This window comes from Diadema setosum, chromosome 21 (assembly GCF_964275005.1).
Source record: "Diadema setosum chromosome 21, eeDiaSeto1, whole genome shotgun sequence".
NCBI classification, from domain to species: Eukaryota; Metazoa; Echinodermata; class Echinoidea; order Diadematoida; family Diadematidae; genus Diadema; species Diadema setosum.
This window is the reverse complement of record NC_092705.1, coordinates 20,201,445-20,223,012: the sequence shown is the minus strand read 5'-3', so window position 1 is coordinate 20,223,012 and position 21,568 is coordinate 20,201,445. Positions and strand designations below refer to the sequence as shown.

General features: G+C 36.3%; 1 protein-coding gene across 1 annotated transcript; it reads right to left on the bottom strand.

The window, feature by feature from the left end:
* Positions 1 to 3,376: 3,376 nt before the first annotated feature.
* Positions 3,377 to 21,001, bottom strand: LOC140244383 (apicoplast pyruvate carrier 1-like). Its single transcript, XM_072324022.1, has 11 exons — positions 20,914 to 21,001; positions 19,248 to 19,315; positions 14,501 to 14,622; positions 13,748 to 13,874; positions 9,067 to 9,215; positions 8,426 to 8,546; positions 7,058 to 7,363; positions 6,561 to 6,683; positions 5,068 to 5,222; positions 4,171 to 4,325; positions 3,377 to 3,686 (listed from the first exon to the last, which is right to left on the bottom strand). Exons 1-11 carry the CDS (start codon positions 20,999 to 21,001, stop codon positions 3,631 to 3,633), a joined length of 1,470 nt encoding a protein of 489 aa, XP_072180123.1. The 3' UTR covers positions 3,377 to 3,630.
* Positions 21,002 to 21,568: the final 567 nt, after the last annotated feature.

Genomic DNA, 21,568 nt, shown 5'->3' with positions numbered 1-21,568 from the left:
GCGCATGTCCTTCTCAGCTCCCGAGATTTTGCGAGATAATTCAGAGACAAAGTGCATGGTCTACGAGATTCACTTATTGGCGACATGAAGATCTACTATCCGTGACCAATTGACATGGTTTGTGAATATTTGAAATAAATCACACCTTTTAATGCTTAAATTATACAGAATGAGCTTATGATATCATTATTCATATGTCTGCATTATATCGATATTTTCCAAACGACCCTGAGACAAATTAGAACAAGGCTTTCTATTTATTGCCAACCCGACCCGTTCATAGGTTGAATCACCACATGAATGATAGTCAACGTTTTAGATATACCTGTTATAACAGCACACTAAGAGCTGAATTGGTCCCTCGCTTAGAAAATAATAAAAATTGAAAGTCTCGTCGAGTAAAAATCATAGTGTGGCAATTTGAGATACATGCGCTCCCAGGGTATCATTAGATAAATAACTCAGCGATGTATACAGTGGATTAATAAGGAATAATTATTCTAATACCAAAAAGAGAGCCCCAAAGAACTCATGTGTGCAAACACAGTGCTAGATCTTGTATTATTGATTTGTATGCTACTTATTAATGCACTCTACTTTTATCTAGTTGTGCCGGCAAAAAAAAGTTCAAGCCAAAGTTGAGCTGTCGATCAGAGTGGAGTGTTGTTCTTGTTGTTTACGTGGAGATCTTAGCTGCAGTTGCCTGAACCTGAGTGCGTATACACACATTGTGCGCGCGCACACACACACACCATACAGGGTCCTACACTGTCATCTACACACAGTGTATTACTGTTATGTAGAGTACACGTTTACTGTCATTCCGCGAGGTGCGTTCAACTCTCCTCTCAGAGGGAATTAACCAATCAGAAACGCGTATTCGCGGCAAACTGAAATCTCGTCAAAAATTAATTGTACAACGCAATGATTTATTCGCCAACCTGACCCGTTCATAGGATCAGTCCACATAAAGTCATTATGTTTTCATACAATGATATTTCCTCTTTCATTTTATACCTCTTCCATTTTGGTCCACCTTAATTTCGTCGGTCTAGTGTACCCCTTAAGAAGAATAGAAAATATGCAAATTTTGTGTTTTATAATTTCCTTGTTCAGTATATTTTATATGTCATAACCTTTCAAGTGGTCGAATTTCATCAAAGTACAACTCTTCAGCTTTTTATCGATATATAAATCATGAAGATTGATAATGTCGTTTAGATTTACAGACACTCTAAAAATGTGGTCTCCCAGCTCATTACGTATTCATGTCCGCGAGGTCCATGCATACGCGTACGATAAATGCGAAGGCTTTTCAGGACGTTGCGGTCTGACTGTACGTAGCCTTAGCCGTGAGGATACCTAAAGACAGCTAAAACGGTTTCAGATGTGAAATAAAATGGGAATATATAGGACCCTAGATGTGGAATATAAAGCAAATAATCAACTTTTAGTTTCAGGCAATGAGACAAACTATCACTTCCTCGGCGATCTGAATGTGTACGCTATCTTTCCTCAGCTCCGCTTCGGAAAGATAGCTACATCCAGATCGCCTCGGAAGTGATAGTTTGTCCCATCACCAACGTTGTTTATTTGCTTACCAGTACAACGATAGCTGCTTATGGTATCTATTGACGTGTCACATGTAAAGTGATGCTGATATTGCCTGCAATTATTAAAAAAAAAAAAAAAAAGAATTCACATTTGCTTGTAGCTCATGCAATCACTACATGACATCGAAGAATGGTAGGAATGCAGGCAATTCAGTAGAGCCTATACACAAGACGATGAACTAAAAAACAACAACAACAACAACAACCAATGCAGCTTGGAATCCTTCAGAAATAGCTGAACCAAGAAGTTCAATTGAATGTGTACTGTATTTTACTAGTTATGACCTTGTTATGAGAACAATGAACTTAATAGCCACACTCACACATTCAAAAATAGCAAGTTAACAAGCGCGCTAAGAAACACAAGATGTTTTGGGGGGGGGGGGGGGTTTTGCGACTGTTCACATGCTTGAAATTAGCGGGTGAGCAATCTTTCAATTTTTTTTTTGGAAACCGTTCATATATGTATAACACATTAATTACCGACTGATAAATCAATAAAACTTGTTCTTGTGCTTCACAGTGGTGTGGAGCAGACACTGTTGTCACGTTCGCTTTCAATGATGGGATATGAAAACTCAAGTTTATTTGGTCGACTGTTCACACGTCACTGCGGGGCAATTGGAGCACTAATTTGTGGGTTTTTGTGCCCACACATGCAAAAATCTCAAGCTTAATTACTATCCCGGGTTACAAAACTCAAGTTTTGTAACCCCCATTTATGTACATGTGAATCCCCTATATATATATATATATATATATATATATATATATATATATATATATATATATATAGAAGTATTGGAACAAGTTCACTCGGTTGACAGCAGGTTCATCCGTATTTTATTGCTACGCGGAGTTTCATGCCACCTTCATTTAGGGGCAATCATCAGGCCTGATGATTGCCTGATGATTGCCTGATGATTGCCTGATGATTGCCCCTAAATGAAGGTGGCATGAAACTCCGAGTAGCAATAAAATACGGATGAACCTGCTGTCAACCGAGTGAACTTGTTCCAATACTTCTGTCTAAAGCTCTTCCTTTGAGGATATCGAGCACTCTTCATAGAAGGATAGAATCACCAAGTGTATATATATATATATATATATATATATATATACAACATATATATTATATCAATGTGTATATATATATATACAACATATATATTATATCATATTATATGTATATATATATATATATATATATATATATATATATATATATATATATTCAAACATACACAACAAACATACAAAAATAGTGGGATAATGATCATGATCCATATCAAAATTTTTTGCAAGCGTTCACACAGACCAAAATATCCCACTAATTACCACACACTGCGTTTCACTGCGTGCACTTCTCCTTGCACTCTGTTTTTGTGCGTCACAGTGGTGCACGCGCTCTTGTGATGTGCACTTGGAACGATGGGATATAAAATTTTGAGATTATTTGGCTCAGCGTTCACACAGTTGCTGCCCAGCAAATTATTAAGATTATTCTTAAATAAGTGCAAGATTTCTTGTGATTTAATTGATGGGAATTTAATTGATGGGATTTTTGTGTCAACAAGGGAAAAATCTAACAATTTCAATCGTGATGCAAATCTCAATATTTATATCTTGCTAATTTGGGTGCTTGTGAATCCAACTATTAGGTGCATACATGTATTTAAGGTTTACCAAAAAAAAAATAATGATATATTATAGTGTAGAATGGACATAGATAGACCTTTTTCATGCCTGACTCCATGTTTAACTGTTAAATTTGATGTTTGTTTCTTTTGATGTGCTCACAGATTGTAAGCCCATTAATTTCATATAATTTAGAGAGCTGAACCACTAACTAAACAAACGTTTTGCATTTCAGCCAAATCAATCTTTTTCCTCAACATCACGTAGAGGGAGACAATCCCGCAAACCACATAAGTATGTGGACTTGAGTAACATCCTGTGTATGTCTTTCTTCCAACTTTCAATAACCGCGTGTGATAGGCTGAAGAAATCTGACCCTCTAGATGGCATTTCCCTCTCTGTTGGTCATTCGAAAGAAGATAGTCAAGATAACACCTGGATAAAAGAACAACAACACACCAAACATAAGTAGAACACACAAATACACATAAATGTGACTAGATTTCACTAAAGTGATATATTGCTGAACTGCCAAAATTACAATCTCAGAATATGTTCTAATTTGTCCCCACTTTTCCAGATACATTCTTTCTTCAGGTCACCTACAGGTGCAGATATGCACTTCAATTACTTTCACTGACAGGTATTGCTGTATTCAGTGAAAGTTAAAAAAAAAAAAAAACTTGGGCACTTGAAAATACTAAACCCAGAATTCAAATGTTGGCAACTTTTTTTTTAAAGAATACTTCTCTTTTTATTCGATACACGCAGGGTCAAGGAATTGACTTACAAAAGCTAATGGCCCTGTGCTCAAGGCTCAAAGCAATCACAACAGAGAATGAATTGAAAGAAATAACACATTTAAGAGACATAATCTTGGTAGATTCAAGTGATGTAAAGAAAAACAGGAGATTCTTACTAATGAAAGAAAATGCAGCCACAATGAGGAACATGCCCAACCAGCTGATGTGATCATGGAGAACAGTGGCAAGAGAAGCTCCTATGATGGTGGATAGTGCCACTGCAGTGAAGACAAGTCCGTAGTTTAGCCCAAAGCTCGTGATTCCAAAGGCCCTGTGAACAAATACAAGAACATGCAGACATTTTGGTAGCCAACATCATGAATCTAATACACATAGAAAGATGTACAAACAAAGGGGAAGAAATACACGCTTTATACCACAAAACAGTCCTCTTTGTGATCTTGTCTGATCTGTCCACCTGATGAAACACTGGAGTTTACTGTAACTTTAATACTCACAGGCTAAACATATTTATGTATGTGTGTATATTATGTGTATGATTATGTGTGCAAGGGTGTATGTATGTGTACTATGTGTCTCCAAACTGAAAGATAATTGTAACCCTTTATGTTAGGGACACTGTTCAGCCTGTAAAGTCTATGCTAAGTAGAAAGAAATGAAAGAGATGGATGAAAGCCTAGGAACGTGAAGCACTTGTCCCAAACAGTATAAAGTTTATTACATGGGTATTTCAAAACAAAAGAACATGTTGAAAAAAAGGTCAACCGAATTGGGTTTGTGATAACAAATGTTATTTATAGACAAATGTGTTAACTAGCCCTGCATATAGTGTAAAGTTCACATCCTGACATTTCAAAAGTCTGGCAATTAAAGAACATAATTATGTTGCGACAAGGATTGTCGCCCCGACAAGGATTGTCTCGCAGCCGGCAGAGACAATCCTTGTCGGGGCGACAATCCTTGTCGCAACAAACATATTTTTAGCATTCTTTTTACTTATGGTTTCAGTGCCAGCTCACTGTCACTGTTATTAAACATTGATGATAGCTAACCTGGCCGTCACTGTTGGGAAGAGAGCAAAATTTCCACTGAATACGAAGAAAATGGCACAGACCCAGATGAAGAACATGACCCGACCTACATACTGGGTGGCAATTAATGTGGCGAAGAGTGCAGCAGTAGTTCCAGATAGCACCATCATTAACACCTGCACAGGACAAAATCAAAACACTTCAAGGTCAGTTTCTCCACTGTTTTAATATGAACTTAATTTCTGTACAATGGGTTGGTCAAGGCACCGCCTGTAGCTACAGGGTTTGTCTAGTGGGGATCTATAGTTTAAATTTCTTTTTACTCTATCAAGTGATGCCTAATATCACCAGTTGTTATACTGCTACAACCATATTGTTGTTTGGATCGAACAACCTTATATGTTAAAAAAAAAAATGGCAGCCAGAACACAAATAGGTTTGCATTTTCTTTAAGGCATTGTTTACCATTTGCAGGTGAAACAAAAACCCAGCTTTAGTACTTCAAAACATTTCTGAAATGTGAGTTAGGGATAGAAACAACCAGTGCCAAAAAGTTACTCGGTATAATCAATGTTAAGCATTGTTAAATATACCGTACAAAATGTGAACAATAGTTATAATAAAATTGTTTCTAATCTAAATCATATACCTCATATATAGATTCCTCTCATCTGATTGGTTAAAAGTGGAGTCATGAAAATAGCTGTGCCCCATTTTTAATCAAAATAACGTCATGATTTACTGTGCCCGGGGCATAGAATCAACAGTCGCAACCCCGTACACATAGATCTCTCATAATTATGTACGCACCAATGATACGACCGCCGCGCTGTCGATCAGCGTTGATTACGAGTGCTGTTGTAAGAGACTAGAATCTCTATTTTCGGTATCTAAATATTTCGGAATTTATATTTTCGGTATATAAAACAAATAACGACAGCTTGATATTCAGGGCACAGTTAAAATTATGTAGTCCCTCGGTGATGTGAAAAACATAACTTTAACTGTGCCCCTCATAGCAGTCATTTATACTCTTTTTAAATGACTGCTCCCACATATAAACAGTACCTTTAACATCCCATGGTAGCATTATTTCGGGGAATAAGACAGATAGGATTCAGACTCTGACAACTAATTTAAAAAAGTGATTTTCATCACAGTTTGAGATACATGGTTTTGTCACCATAGCGACGATATGGTTTAATGCTAGTACAGTATACATCTTGCATCAAGCCACCAGTTGGTGGCAAAGTGATTTCCATTCTCTTGAACAAGTTCTGATAATTTCACTGTAAGCGTACAGGTGTTCTACACACATCACGCAAAGATGCTGTCCCCTTCGCGCAATGTTACCAAAATGGTTTCATTACAAACGTTTTTTGTTTCAATTTGTAAACATAAGCATTTTATGATATGTGGAAAAATTGATTTGAGGCATCAGTTACTGAATCCCATTCTGACTGCAGGGAATAAAATAAATTCAAGGAAGTCAGGTCTAGGTAGCATCAACTCACCCTGTAAGAGAACCTGTCAGCAAGAGATCCCCAGAACACACGACCAAGACCGTTGAAGACGGCGGAAAAAGACCCAACGATGGCAAGGAAGTGGTCATCATTAATGAATGTCTGACCATAGGCCTATGAGAGAGACAGATCCAAAGAGTCCACATATTAGGTTTGAAGCATTGCATGACATCCTACAGCCATTTTCTTTTAACATGGGAAGCAAGCAGTATTTCACTGAAATGATGAAGGGGATTGATTCATTCCTCATAAGTTCTGTCTTTATTGGGAGAATATATCACTTATTTTTTTTCCTCTGGAATGTTTGAGGATTCTGCCATCACCATTGACAGTAAAGGGCATTTTAGCTCATTGCAATGCATAATTGAGACATGTTACAATCCTGCTGTGCCAGTGTTGCCACGACAATTGATTTAAATTTGGCTTCAGGAATTGTCACAGCATAGATAGGCCTACACACGCATTGACACCATCCAAACATTATATACCTTGTAGAGAGTAGATATCAAAGTAATGCCTTGACCATTTGCCAGGAAGGTCAGCCAAAGTAGCCAAAAGTCCTTGGTCTTGACCATCATCTTTGGGGTCAGGTCCAGTCCAGATACCCTCGTGTCCTCCTCAACTTTGACCGGCCTTGGAGTCCCAAAGGCCAGGGTCTTACTGGGAGAGAGTTTTCCCTGACTGCCCGGTTCCTTGCTGCCTCCTTCTCCTGTACTCTCCACTGCTCCGGAAGAGGGTTTGGGCGTGGCCTCAGACTCCAACAAGCTGCTCTCATCAGTGAAGGATCCACTAGCCTGGTAGTGAAAGGGAGAATTGAGATGCAAAGGGAGCAGGGAAGAGACCAGTGGAATAATCATCATACACTGCACTCAAAAGATAAAATATCTCTCTGTTGATGAAGTTGTAAGTTTTAAATTTCCAGTGATCATTTATTATTTATATTATTATATTACATGTTATTATTAACATAATTCAAAGTCCATCAGGCCTACGTTAGCACACAAAATTTTTGTTTGCATAAATTTTAATACATTGCTTGTTTGACGCATTTTGCGGGCAAAGTTATCTCTCCAATTAAAGTGTTCTCAAAGATCATTGTGTTTGGGGGGGGGGTGTAATGCACATTGGAAACAGAAAATATCCCGACATCCCGATGGAAATGCCCATCTACCCATTGAGTATGAATTGCAAGTGTAAACTTTAATTAGAATGATTTCAGCCCTGCTTCTCCCTTGCACCCTCGATTTCAGTTCATGATTTGATAACTTCTCATTCATTTTCTATTCATGCAAAGTTTAAGGGGGAAAGCAGGAACCAGCCTCTAACCAGATAATGCTTTTTCATTTTTTTTTTTTTGTGTGTGTTTTTTCATTTTAGCTATTTTCTCATAAAATGTTTCATCATACACACATGTATTGCAAAATAAAGAGATAATCTAATTTTGGGCAGCCTCGATCAGCACATTCCGATCGATTGATTGATTGATTGATTGATTGATTAAAGGTTTTTTTTTTTTTTAATCTGAGTGGGCGACAAAAAGTCGAATTACACAGATATACAAAAATTATACATTAATATATACAGAATCATATCATAACCATAATATGTACAAAGAAGACATCACATTCGAACATACTGTTTACACAATTTATACAATTTTAACACTACAAATTACCATATATTACTAAATCTTGAGTACAAAAAACGGAAAGAAAAATACAAGTACATTTTGTATACAGCAAGGGTACAAACCTACCTAAAATTTTATAGAAAAAAAAAAGAAAGAAAGAAAGAAGAAGAAAAGAAAACACATAAACACATTCCAAGAGATTAGACAAAGTAAGAGGTACACTAACCCATCCTTGAGGGGGATTAGTGATGAGAAGAGATCCAATAATTTGAATGGCTAGAAATATTCCTCCCTGCAGGATGAAGGATAGTGGAACCTTGTCCAGAATAGAAGCCTGGCCATAGTACCTGTCACAGGTAACAACAACAATTTAGAAATAAATATACATGTATTCAATCAAAAATCTTAAAAGATATAGTACACTACACAGGCTACCTAAAAACAAGAAATATTTGTACCATGAAATTTTTGCGAATTGAAGCTTACCTTGGACCCACTGGCATCCAAATCATCAGAGTGTAGACAAGAACTTTTGCATGCATTTTAATTTTGTGAATCTTCTGGTTTTACAGTAGACCTACAGGGGCCGCAGAACGTTTTCCAGTGTGTGATTGTGTGAGTGGGGGGGAGGGGGGGGGGGGGGGTCTCTAAATAATAGGAGATGTTAGAGTTTACCATTGCTGGTATGTAGATAACCTACATTATATACATGCAAGTACAGATCTGAGAAGTTACTATTGCTGCTTCATAGTTACCCTATACAACTATTCACAGGCACTTGACCCCTGTGAGTGGTAAGTTAATGTGGTGCAAGATGTATTTGTACCAGCTGATGAGACCTCAACCAGTATATCATATGCGACTCACCTATCTGTAGGTTCTGTGGGATCGGTAATATTCGCCTTCAGGTTGTGTGGATTGAGGAATGCAGTTTGGACGATGTTAAAAATGAAGGCCCCGCTCCCAAAGCCTGCCACCACCAGTCCACTCACAAGACCTTTTCTGTGTGGCAGCCACTGGAACAAAACATGGATATGATGATAATTAACCAATCATCATGTGATCATTGTGGTGTGCTTGGGTCATTTTTAGAAAGACAAGTGAGAAAAAAAATTTGTCATGACACAGATATCAAGTATTCAAATGTACACACTTTGTAAATTTTCTGCCAGTATGATAGGAGTCTGCTATCCATCAAAAGTCCGTGCAGAAATACCTGGTTGTACTACTGGCAAAGTACCACCACACCATTATCTCCTTCTATGTATCAGTGAGGTGTACAAAGAATTTTCATATCAGTTCAAGACATTACATAACTATACATAATTTTCATTAAAATAATTCTACTGATATAATTGCAATATTAATTCTAATCACATTTCTATAACCATGATGCCTCTGTAATGGAAATAGTTCAAACTGAGAGTCAAGTTTAAAGGAATGGTATAGTTTTTGTTGGGATGGGATTTAGAATTTGACTTCTTGTGAAATGATTAGAAACCACTTAGGCCTATGGGCAATTCCATGGTAACTCGCGTTAGAAATAATGGGTACATTTATGGGATAATGTGCCAATATCTTTGTAATTGGAAGGATCCACAAGTTACTTTTTTCATCATTGGTTAGGTAGACATACACCAACTAAATGAATCCAAAAAGAAAAATAAAGGACAAACATGTTGGGATTCCTGAATCATTTAATTTTGGTAACTCGCGTTACACAAAAAGGACATGGTCAATTCTATAAAGGCCTCTTTTTGGAAAGTCTCCTCATACTAGACAATCCTGATAAAAGTTTTCCTACCTTGAATTGATAGTGGGTTAGGACTCATGAATTAACACTATCAAAGTTGAGTAACAATGACCTGGTAAAATGTAGGGAGCCTTTATATCGGTAACTCGCGTTACGGTAACTCGCGTTACATTATGTCCACTAACACAGGGTGACACAAATTGATGACATACAACTGTTCTGATGGCACTGAATCTTGTGTTGAATATTTTGAGAGATGCTTAGTACATAGTAAAATGAATAAATGTTAAAGAAATATTTTACTAATCAACCCAATTGATAGAGAAGAATGTGTTTAAGACTAAAAAGAGCTTCACTCCTCAGACCCTGAATATGTTTCAATATATACCCAGATGATTTAGGTGTATAAGTACATAATTTTCAGAGTGTAAAAATGAAAGATGTTGAAATTTTTTAAAAACAAAACATAAAAGTATCAAACCCTATCAACAAGTTTACAAAAAAGCCTACAATCTTTCAAAAATTAAAATCCTGTCTTTTTGAAAACTCTAATTTCTTTGCAACTGATTGACAAATAGACCAGTTCGTAATTCCACTTTGCGCATGAGCAGAAAAAGTTTATTTGTACCAACAGGCATTTTGGTTTGTAAATTCACTGATATAAGCATCTGTGATGCGATGATTATTCATGTGATCCTTATCTAAATGATGCTTGCCAGCACATCCACCTGACAGCAAGAATGGTATTTTGCAATATAAAAGGAAATAAGCTGTTACTGCATTCAATACAAAACAATGAAATGGATGCTTGCTAAATTAAATTGTAAACTGATAGGAGTATTCTGATCCCCTGATCCAAATGCAAGTTCATTCTTTTTTTGAACATGAATTCCATAAATTGTTACGTCGGGCAAGTTTTATGCATTATGCCGCTTTGAAAAAGAGTGAAGTGCCGAACCAACTGAGAGAAAAGAAAGGTCATTTGTACCAATGTGTACATGAGCTATAGTGTAATTACGAACTCGCTTATTACCCTACATCAACTTAAATTCATTAAGCACTCAATTGATCAGTGTTTTAGTAGTAGCCATGATAAAAAAAGTCATGGGCGTGCATACTCGAGCAGTATTCGAACTAAGACCTCCTGATCTCCAGACGGGCATCATCTCGGAACTAGACCACCGAACTTCCGCCCGACAGGAAGTGTTGGTTCTAATCCTTATATCATGCAGCGGGTACTGCGTAATTATTCAAATTCATGAAATTCTTTCGTTGAGATGTTATTATTGCAACTAATTGACAAATTGCCCTACATCAACATAATAAAAACTGAATTGATCAGTGTTTTATTAGTAGCCATGATAAAAAATCATGGGCACACATACTTGAGCAGGCCGGATTCGAACCCACAACCTCCTGATCTCCGGACAGGCGTCATTTTCACTAGACCACCGAATAACGATTAGAACCAACACTTGCTGCTTTATAGCATTCTGTAATAAAAATTCTGTAATACTAATGCAGGAATTTCAGAAGATAAATTTTAGGTTAACCTCGTTCACTGCTGGATGTACATGTACACATGCAGTGAAAGCCTGGCTAGACTCCTCAATGTGGCATGTGATCAGTGGCCTTGATGCTAGTATTATACAATCACAGTTTATTAGGCTACTCTCCTTTGTTTCAGTCCAGCATAGTGTGTATAACACTGCATTTGATTGTTTTCACCATAATATAGCTCAATTAAGTGTTAAAATTTGCTTACGTTGGTAGAAAGTTGTGTTTACAGTCGGTAACTCTCGTTACATACTGGTAACTCGCGTTACATGGTAACTCGCGTTACACTTTTCACTGACATTTTTTAATGTGATGACAGTGTTTATTCAAGTCAACATCCTGTGTACAGTATCAGGGTGTGATGAATTTAGAAAATTATGATTCCCAACAAATTACCTCCACTGCTTCCTTCAGAATGAAAAATATTTCTTGTTTCGGTAACTCGCGTTACATGGCTCAAGGGCTGAACTTCAAGGTGGTGATAAAAAAATTTTGAAGGTGGTATAGAAATTTTCTCATGGGAGACTGAAGTAGAACCAATTTGCTTCTTTAAAATGAATTAACTGAAGTGCTAGCAGAATTTTTCTTTAAAGAAAATGTATATCAAGTTAAGCATGCATTTTAGCAATTTGGATGACTGAAAAATTGTCTTGAACATTTGTAGCTGTTTCTCGGGAAATATTGGACCGATTGATATAATTCTTTGAGTTTCTTCAACTTCAATATATGGGTAATACATAATGAGTAATTCTTTTGCAATATAATAAACTTGAAATTTTAGTGCCATGTCCACATTCCCATGGAATTGCCCCTATTATGAAATATATTTGTATTAAAGAGCGTACAATTCTAGAGGAATTAAAGTTTATTTCATGAAAATCGGTCCAGAAATGGCTGAGATATCCAAAAACAAAGAAGTACTAATAAAAGAAGGGGACCTACCTTTTATTAGAACAACTTTTTTTGTGACCCTATTAACAAGGTTCTTTAAAGAAGGTTATACTAACAAAACACATTTTCATAAGTGAATACATTGTTTGATTGCCATAAGGATACGTAGAAAGAATGTGTGTATAGAAGTTGTAAATTGACATACCAAGGCTGGAGTACAATGGGAGCGTATTCAGTATTCTGCAAATCATCCTGTTCTATTGTGACAAGCAAGGTGCAGCCAATGTCACATTGTGCGTTATTCTCATATATTCACTCAATCATGACAAAATGTTCTATCATCCCTTTGTCAATTTGACATTGCTGGTGGAAAGCACTGGCTCACACACGTTTTATGTGGAATTTTCCTATTGTATTAAACCTTATTTATTTGCATAATAGTACTTCATTATTACATTTAGGAGTAAAATATGACACGTTTCTTTTCATTTTCTCTTCTCTCTACAGTCCTTTTTAGGACTTTCCACATAATATATTATACTGCAAACCTCCCCATAGGAGGTTTGCAGTATAATACCCCATAGGGTATGTTTTGCTGTATAATAAGTAGGATTTTTTTTTGTAACCCTCTAAGTTTTTTTTTTTCCTGTTTGCTGTTGTGTTGAATCCACACAAGATACGCGAGCTATCCTGAATTTATGAGGCAGTTGCTGTGGAAACAATTTACTTTGAAATGAATTGCAGTCAGGAGCACACAGTCATGCCAGTCCTGAATATATTACCCCCCCCCCCCAAGTGTTTAGGGGTGGGTGTGAGGCTGAGGGTTGGATGGAGGGGGTCACTTAAACAGGAAGAATTTAAGAATGGAACCTTGATTTGGTTTTATCATTTTTTTTTGTGTGTGTGTGCGTTTGTGTGTGTGTGTGTGTGTCTAAATTGGGGGGAGGGGGCTGCAGCCCCCCCCCCCCCATGGTTCCACAGTCCCTTTACCTGCATGTGATTACTGTGATGTTAATAAATTAAATATTTAATCACTGTGTTCAATGTCATCCTAAACCTGTTAAATAATTATCATATCAAGGATTACGTGTGGGGGGAATGCGCCCTACAAGCACCGCTTTTTAGCATTCCTCCCCATTTCCAGCATTTCCATATACTTGAAATATTCTGTAAACCTATCCTTTATCATGTACTGTGATGAAATGTATGTATTTAATTTCTGTACAATATTTATGTTTCTGCTGGAAATGGAAAAATGAATGAATGAATGAATGAATGAATGAATGAATGAATGAATGAATGAATGCATGAATGAAGGGTGACGAAGTGAGGTTAAGAGATACTCACTCTCATGCAGCAGACAATGGGAGGCACATAGGCGATGCCGATGCCCAGCCCAAAGATGAGGCCATAGGTCAGTAGAAGAAGGAAGAAAGATACCCTGATGGTGACTGCAGACAGCATCATACCAGCGCTGTGAGCAAATCACATAATAATTATGGAGAGTTAACTCATCTCAATCCCATCAATATTACACACATACAAGATGGTTGACTACTAGGTGCAAGTAACTCTACCCTGCAACTGTGAACAACCTGTCAAGGGCTTTTTTTTTTCTTCTTTTTGTTTGTTTGTGTGTGTTTGTTTATTCAGCTAGGTAGAAAGGATTTTCTGTTTAAAGGCAAAGAAGCTTCCAAACTAGGGCATCATGAGCAAAGGAGGGTACTTGTCCTTGACAACAACAACAACAACAACAACAACAACAACAACAACTACAACAACAAAAATAACCACTGAGTTCTTCAATTATTATGAACAATATTCCCATTCACAATAAACAACCAAACATACTAATCACCTGGAAATTTCTAGTGGGATTCTGTGGTCTTCATGACTTCATGGGGTCCATCAAAACTTTCTTTTATCAATGAAAAATTTATAGCAAATCTTAGATGTACCAGTACCTCTGTTCATACTTGCATTACCAATACAATAAAAGTTACTCCTTACATTATTTTCTTGTATGACAAGGCATGTGTCATTTGACGATGACAATGTTTATGGCATTAATAATTAAAGATTCAGCTTCCATGATATCACCTGACAAAGAAGCATCCGATCATGGTGGTGAATCTCGGACCAAGTCTTGACTCGATGAAGCCACCAACACACATGGCTATACCTTGGCCAAAAACCATCAGCCCAAAGATGAATGATGTTTCCTAGGGAAGGGAGGGAATATACACACAAATCTTGCTGCAAGCCCAAATGTAAATGTAGACTACGTGAAAGCAGCTGTATTAGTAGAACACATCAGTGAAAGTTTCACAAAAATCGGACAATCGACTGAAAAGTTATGAAATTCAAAAGTTTCAGTGCTGTCATCTCTGGATAAGAAGACCACTACACTTCATGAAGACGTCCTGGACAACAATATAAAGAAAAAATCTAAGGAGAATTGAAAAGAAAAATCATTTTTCATTAAACGTGCACATTCCATCGACTTGTTATTGACATAGTTTTGTTTCAAATGCATGTAGCATTAACAATAATAAAAGAAGATAAAAAACAGCACATATCACTAGTATGCACTTGCACCCTAATTCACCGTTGCACTGTAGCTACCCTATTCGGTTACACAATTTGATATGTATTAAATGATTTGTAAAGAAGTATAAGCCATATGCTTTTCCAGAGGCCGCCATCAAACTCGAGCTTCAGCTTAAGATGACAGTCTCCTGCATTTTGTATGTGTTAATTCCATTGAATAATCAATGATTTTCCAATTTTTGTATGATTATAATTCACCTATTCAATATTTTATTATTGGTACATTTATGACTATATTCATATTCATTTTGTGTTGGATATAATGTATATGTATATAGCACTGGAAAATTGTTTGTTATGTTGTACATACTTTGTGAAAAATGCAGAAATAAATCAAATCAAATCAAATCAAATCAATCGAATCAATCTAAGAAAATATTACTCCCTTTGATTTCTGAAAGAGATAGGGCAAGTTCTCTCTCATTATGCTAGAAAAGTGAAATATGTTGAATTTTCTTTATATTTTCTTTATATTGTTCTCCATAGTGCAGTCATGATGTAGTATTCTCCCTATCCAACGATATCGGTACCGAGACTTTAACAATTTATAACATTTGAATTGTGACCCTGCTCCACAAAACAAAAACAAAAACAAAAAAGCCTCCAGACATGGATTCTAGTTGAGGGCAGATTCTGGAAGAGTAGACTCTAAGCTTTAAAATGATATATATCTCAATTCAAACGGATTTTCCTAACCTATCTATTAAAATAATGAAGAAAAAAAAAACAGACACTGAAAAAAAAAAGTGTATTGAGGAAAGAGGCTCTAAAATAAAGGGTCTATTCAAGCACTTAATCTTATCAAGCCATGCTCTGTGCAAGTGAATGGGACAAAAAAAGGGACGGTTAAACTCCAAACCAAAAACTATAAAGGGATTATCAGATTACTTTATAAACACATTCTATCTATGACTACTCCAAACTTTCAAAGCAGTAGCAATATTTTCTTTTTCAAAAATTATTATGGTAGAAAGTGAAGAGTGTGTAAAAAGTTTTTTAAGAAATGAAAAGAGACCTCTAAGACTGGAATTTGGTTTGCAGACATTATACACTTGTTGCTATGCATCAGGCAACAACTGAGCCATGCTTTCTTCTTCTTTTTTTTCCCTCTCTCTCTCTCTCTTTCTCTTTTAACCTGGAACAACCTATGCTACAAACGTATCACAGAATCAATAACAATGATTGACAGCTGATGTCAGGAGCAGAATCTTGTTTGGAAGGCTTTTTGGGTGGGTGTATCTCATTAGCTATCTGAAGAAGAAAGATGGAATTATCATTTAAAAATACATGGCACATATTTAGATATTCTTTTGGAAACATAAGTGATTAGTGAGGGTTTCGTAAATCAACACAAGTCAACATGCATATATACCATTACATTGTATAGCCCATTTAAGCAAGCACTGAACATGCAGCAGACTTGTTTACATTACAAGATTGGAATGGTACAATTGGCTTCACATGGCTGAATAAACAATTCACATATTACTCAATATGACAAACACCTGCGCATCAATGTGCATAATATTACAATGGAGCAAGGTAATGGTTGAATTTATTGTTATTATAGAGATTTGCTAACCACATGGTAATATTTGCCTTACAGGAGATATAGTGGGTTTATTAATGATACTGCCATATTAAGAAGTATAGACTATAAAGTGTGCTTCATTTTGACAAGGTCGGTGTAGACATTGGTGAAATATTCTACAAGGCTGTGTGCGCATGTGGATTATAACTTCAGGCATCTAGGGGAGACTATGATTTAAGTGCTTCTTCTAAAGAGACTATACATAACCTGGGTAGTATGCACTGTACAATATATTCACAAAAATCTCCGTCTTCAGTTATGACACTGTGATGTCCATTGATCATTAAGTATGACAGCAACAGAAATCAAAATCTTGTGAAAAGGTAATGAGAACAGTTCAAAACGACGAATCATATTTTAGTATACATGATACAAAAATGTTGCTTTAAGGGATGAACAGAGAATATATCAATGAGGTTAGCCGAGGCCAGCTCCAAGAAATGTAGCTGTCTAATTCATGGCGAGGAATAGTACTACCTTTATAGCTCCAATCAATATGATTGTAATTATCTCTTCACAAAATTGCCAAAATAAAATTTAGCTTCAATTGAAGACAAAACGATTATTCAAATATTAAAGGTAGTGGATACCTTTTACAGACCTCCCAAAATGCAGCAAAACATTAAATATGAACCGCAGGGGACTTGTTTAGGCCACTGCTGAGAAATTTGGAAGTCAACAGTTATCTACAATTTGAATAATGCACAAAACTCAACTACTCAGTAGTTCTGTGTGTCAGCCACACTTAAGCCTTTTTGTTGCAGTCTTCTGTATTTTTTATCTATAAAAACAAATCTAAACGTATAAGAGCTGATGTGATAACATATAGAGTGTGTGGCAAGAATGTATATAGAAATGTTTGTAAGTTTTGATGAATTTTCTTCACAAAATATACATGATGGACACACATGCAGTGCATGGCTCTGCAAAGGTAGCCTAGTAATGTACTGGAATTTACGGTGAGCCCCGGAAAAAATTCCATACAAAATCTAACGGTCAATAAAAATGTACTACATGTTACCTTCCACTTTCAATACTTTATGGGAGTTTCTAAAATGATACTCTCTTCAACATACCACTGTATTTATACAACTCTTCATTTGAGGCATGCAAATGGGATTCCCTACCTTTAAGATAATGCCCTTCTCTCTAAATCCCTTAGATTGAAAATCAATCTATAAGATGGTGGTTAGGGACAAATCCAAAATTAGACTTGAAAATTATATTGACTTCTAAATCTATCAGATTGAGATTTTCAATCTAATTTTGGATTTGTCTCTCATCTCAATCTAAGAAATTGAGAGCGTTTGTTACAAATTCTGATATTATTTCCTGCTATATTAATCATTAAAATATTGTCTATGATTAGTTACCAGGGTTTTGCATACTAGCTAGGCATACTGTGTACAGTATATCTATCTCAGTGAAAACCTCATGATCTATCTGTCATATATATATATATATATATATATATATATATAATATATATATATATATACAAAACACATTCCCATGCCTATCAGCTTGACACTGGGCTAGTCTCAAACTGCACATCACAATATTTTCTTTAATGTGGAAGATAAATCACATGTGACAAAAGATATAAGGAAAAGTCCACAGGTGGTTCTATAGTTTCAAATGTTAGTCATGTTTATAGAAAACATCTACTTGCTGCAGTAGACAAGGTAATTGTTGTGGCCTATCTACAAGCTATATTAAATCACAGGTGCAGAAAACATAATAAGGCAAAAATATTATGTCTTTCAGCTCTTAAGCTCTGTAACAGTCTGGCACAGAAAAAAAAATTAAAGTGAACATCAATAAAATAGCAATACATGTACATTCTATATATAAATATATCTCCTTGACTTATAGCACAGCATCCTTTTGCGCTAAGATCTTCCAGTATTTGATGTTTTTTTTTTTTGCAATACATTCATCAGAAACAGATGATGTACCACCAATCTGATAAGAATTCCTACATGTAAAACAGGTTACAGCTCGTTATTCCGAAGGTTCGTTATTCCGAAGGCTCTTCAGTCCGAAGATTCGTTATTCCGAAGGTTCGTTTTTCCGAATTTCATTTTCGGATTAACAAAACTTCGGAATAACGAACCTTCGGAATAACGGCGCAAATGTTCGGATTAACGAACCCTTTTTCATTTTCGGATTAACGAACCTCTAGGTATAGGGAATTTGTGTGTTTCGGATTAACGAACCTTCGGAATAACGAACCTTCGGAATATCGAACCTTCGGAATAACGAACAGCACCCGTAAAACATTTGAATATGATTCAATGCCATTCTCATTACAAAATGTATCACTATCCCTGTTGGAAAGAACACAGTGTCCCACAATTGAAACACAGTGTGAACACAGTGTGAACACATAGTGAACACAGTATTATCTTCTCACTGTTAACTTCTAGCATTTTAACGGTGTGAACACATTGTGAATCATCAGTTCACAGTGTGAATCATTAATTCACAGTGTGAAACAGAACATTAATACGTGAATAGCCTGTGAAGAACCCCACACAGTGTGAAATTCAAGCATTTTCACATAGTCGACTATGTGGACACAGTGTGAACACACTGTGAGACACTGTGTTCTTTTCAGCATGTTAAAGCACACTCCTGACTCACCTGGTATGATAATGTGACTGGTTTGCTGTATTTACGGATGAATGATGTAACATATGGAGCCATATTCCCTGAAGAGTAGTAGAATGATTATCAAATAAGAGAATGAAGAAAGATTTTGCTACTCCAGTGGAATAAGAAATCGGGTTCAGATAAGGTGTTAAATCAAATGGTCAGCCTTGACTTTCAGTGATTTGAATTGATTAAATGAAAGTCATGTTTACATCACATCAGAAAATAGAAATATAGTTCATATACTCTGATACATACGTATATGCACACAAATAATTATGTGATCATCCATCTAAAAAAAAGTCAGTCAAAATAAATGTTTACTTTTCTGCATAGTTTAAGATATAGTAAGCTTTAAACTTAGAATAGATTTTTTTTTAGCATTGGGTCATCCTAACTGATTTAAACGTGATTGGTATACGAGAGATTAAGGAGTAGTAGTTTCATAGAAAAAGGGAGAAAATACATACGTTTAAAGATTAGGGTTACTTTAGCTTGTTATATGCACAAGCATTAATGACTGACACCTTTTTTAATGCCCACATTTTGCAAAATAGCAAGTGCTGGAAAATGGGCTAATTGCAAATATATCATGGCGTATTCCAAACAATGTGTGCTGAATGTCTTAGAGACTACCAATTTGCAATAGCATTTTCCTTTGATTTGCCTGTACAGCAGGATTAGAGTGTTAGTCAGACCCCACAACATTGGCAAATCAATTTTTATTGGAAACATACAGAGAAAGGGTCTCAGAAACAGTATACACTAGAAGTGTATAGTGTATCTTCTGAGATGTGTTATCAGTGTGGAATACATGTTGGCATATTATCTGCAAATTTCATAAATTTTCCCTACCACTTCACTGTCCTAAATAGAGAATGATAAATAAATTCCTTTAGGCAAATATATATTTTGCTGCTCAAAAGAATTGATGTACAGAGCCTCATAATCATGATGTTTCTGGGTTTATTGTCTATGGATTTATTTATCTATCTTATTTATTGTGGAGCACACTCTCATTCGACAATATAAAGTTGTAGTAAATATCCACAACACAAATTCTACGGCTCAGAGTGTACTGTAAAGCATATACTGCCTGACAGTGCCTGAAGTGAAGTTTTATGATTTGATGATCTTGTGCAAACCTTAAACCTGAGAGTGTGTTTGCATATTCCTTTTATGATAGCAAACATAAAACGTACACTATACTGTGACAATGATAACAAAAACAAGTACAGTCCATCATTTCTTATAGAGGACCATGAATTGCCTCTTTTACTGCTTTCACCAATCTAATCTTGAATCTCGGTACCAAGATATCTTTTGTACCTTGTATTTGCACATCTACCCCCTACACACTGTAAAAATCATCTTACAAAAGTTTACCTACATGTACTTCATTTGGTAAGCCATGATACACAGGAGAGATTCAGAGTGCAATCTCAAAAATATAATGTTTCGCCATAAAGCGCCACTTTATGGCTAATATCAACGGACTTCTACATAAATATTGGTCGCTTACACAGTCATCATTCTTGGTATACGGCAACGTTGGGCGAACATATTATGACCGGCAGTGTGCAGCAGTCAGTGGCAGTAAAGGAGGACATACAATTCTCTACATCAACGAGATGCGATCATTAGATGGTCTACTCACCATATGAGTACATCGTCCCTAGGGTTAAATGAACCAGAATGCTGCCAACAACAGCCACCCAACCTCGCCATATCCCCATTGAGGGCATCGTGCCTATTGCAAAACAGAACAGCCGTTATTCATAAGAAATCCAGTTGCTGATGGCATCCGTTGCTCGTAACATATGGTATCGATGTTCTCCTACCGTCTTAACGGGGATATAGATGCTGCACGCCTGTTGTAGTGAGCTGATGTCGTGGACATGCGTAGAACCTTATTGGAATACATCAGCTTCACTTGTCGCCCGACGCCACACGCTGTCTCCCTCAACGCAACCGTCCGCCACTCTACACTCGCCTAATTGCTGATACGCTTGTGACTCCACAGGTATATGACTGTGTGTGGGCGGAGGGTTCCATTCACGAGATTAAAGGACTCTGCCCCCATCTTGATCAATATGTAATTGTTAAGAGAAGTAAAGTTAAACATGTTTTAAACCATACTAAAATGTGTTTAGTGAAAATGAGAGTGCGAACAGTTTTAATGACTACTTCAGTCATGTCGCCGCAAATATTGAAGCCTTAGAAGAACACTTCACATCTTTTTTAAGCTCAGATTTTATGTCATAATACAGTATTATGTATCCAACTGATGAACATGAAATTGTTAAAGTCAC

Excerpts from the sequence above, each read along its gene's own strand:
- LOC140244383 (XM_072324022.1), bottom strand. The coding sequence starts at position 21,001 with ATGCCCTCAATGGGGATATGGCGAGGTTGGGTGGCTGTTGTTGGCAGC. Across the intron at positions 7,364-8,425 it reads CTAATCCCCCTCAAGGATGG|GCTAGTGGATCCTTCACTGA; the intron begins GTTAGTGTACCT and ends TTTCACTACCAG. Across the intron at positions 4,326-5,067 it reads TTCCCAACAGTGACGGCCAG|GGCCTTTGGAATCACGAGCT; the intron begins GTTAGCTATCAT and ends ATTTGTTCACAG.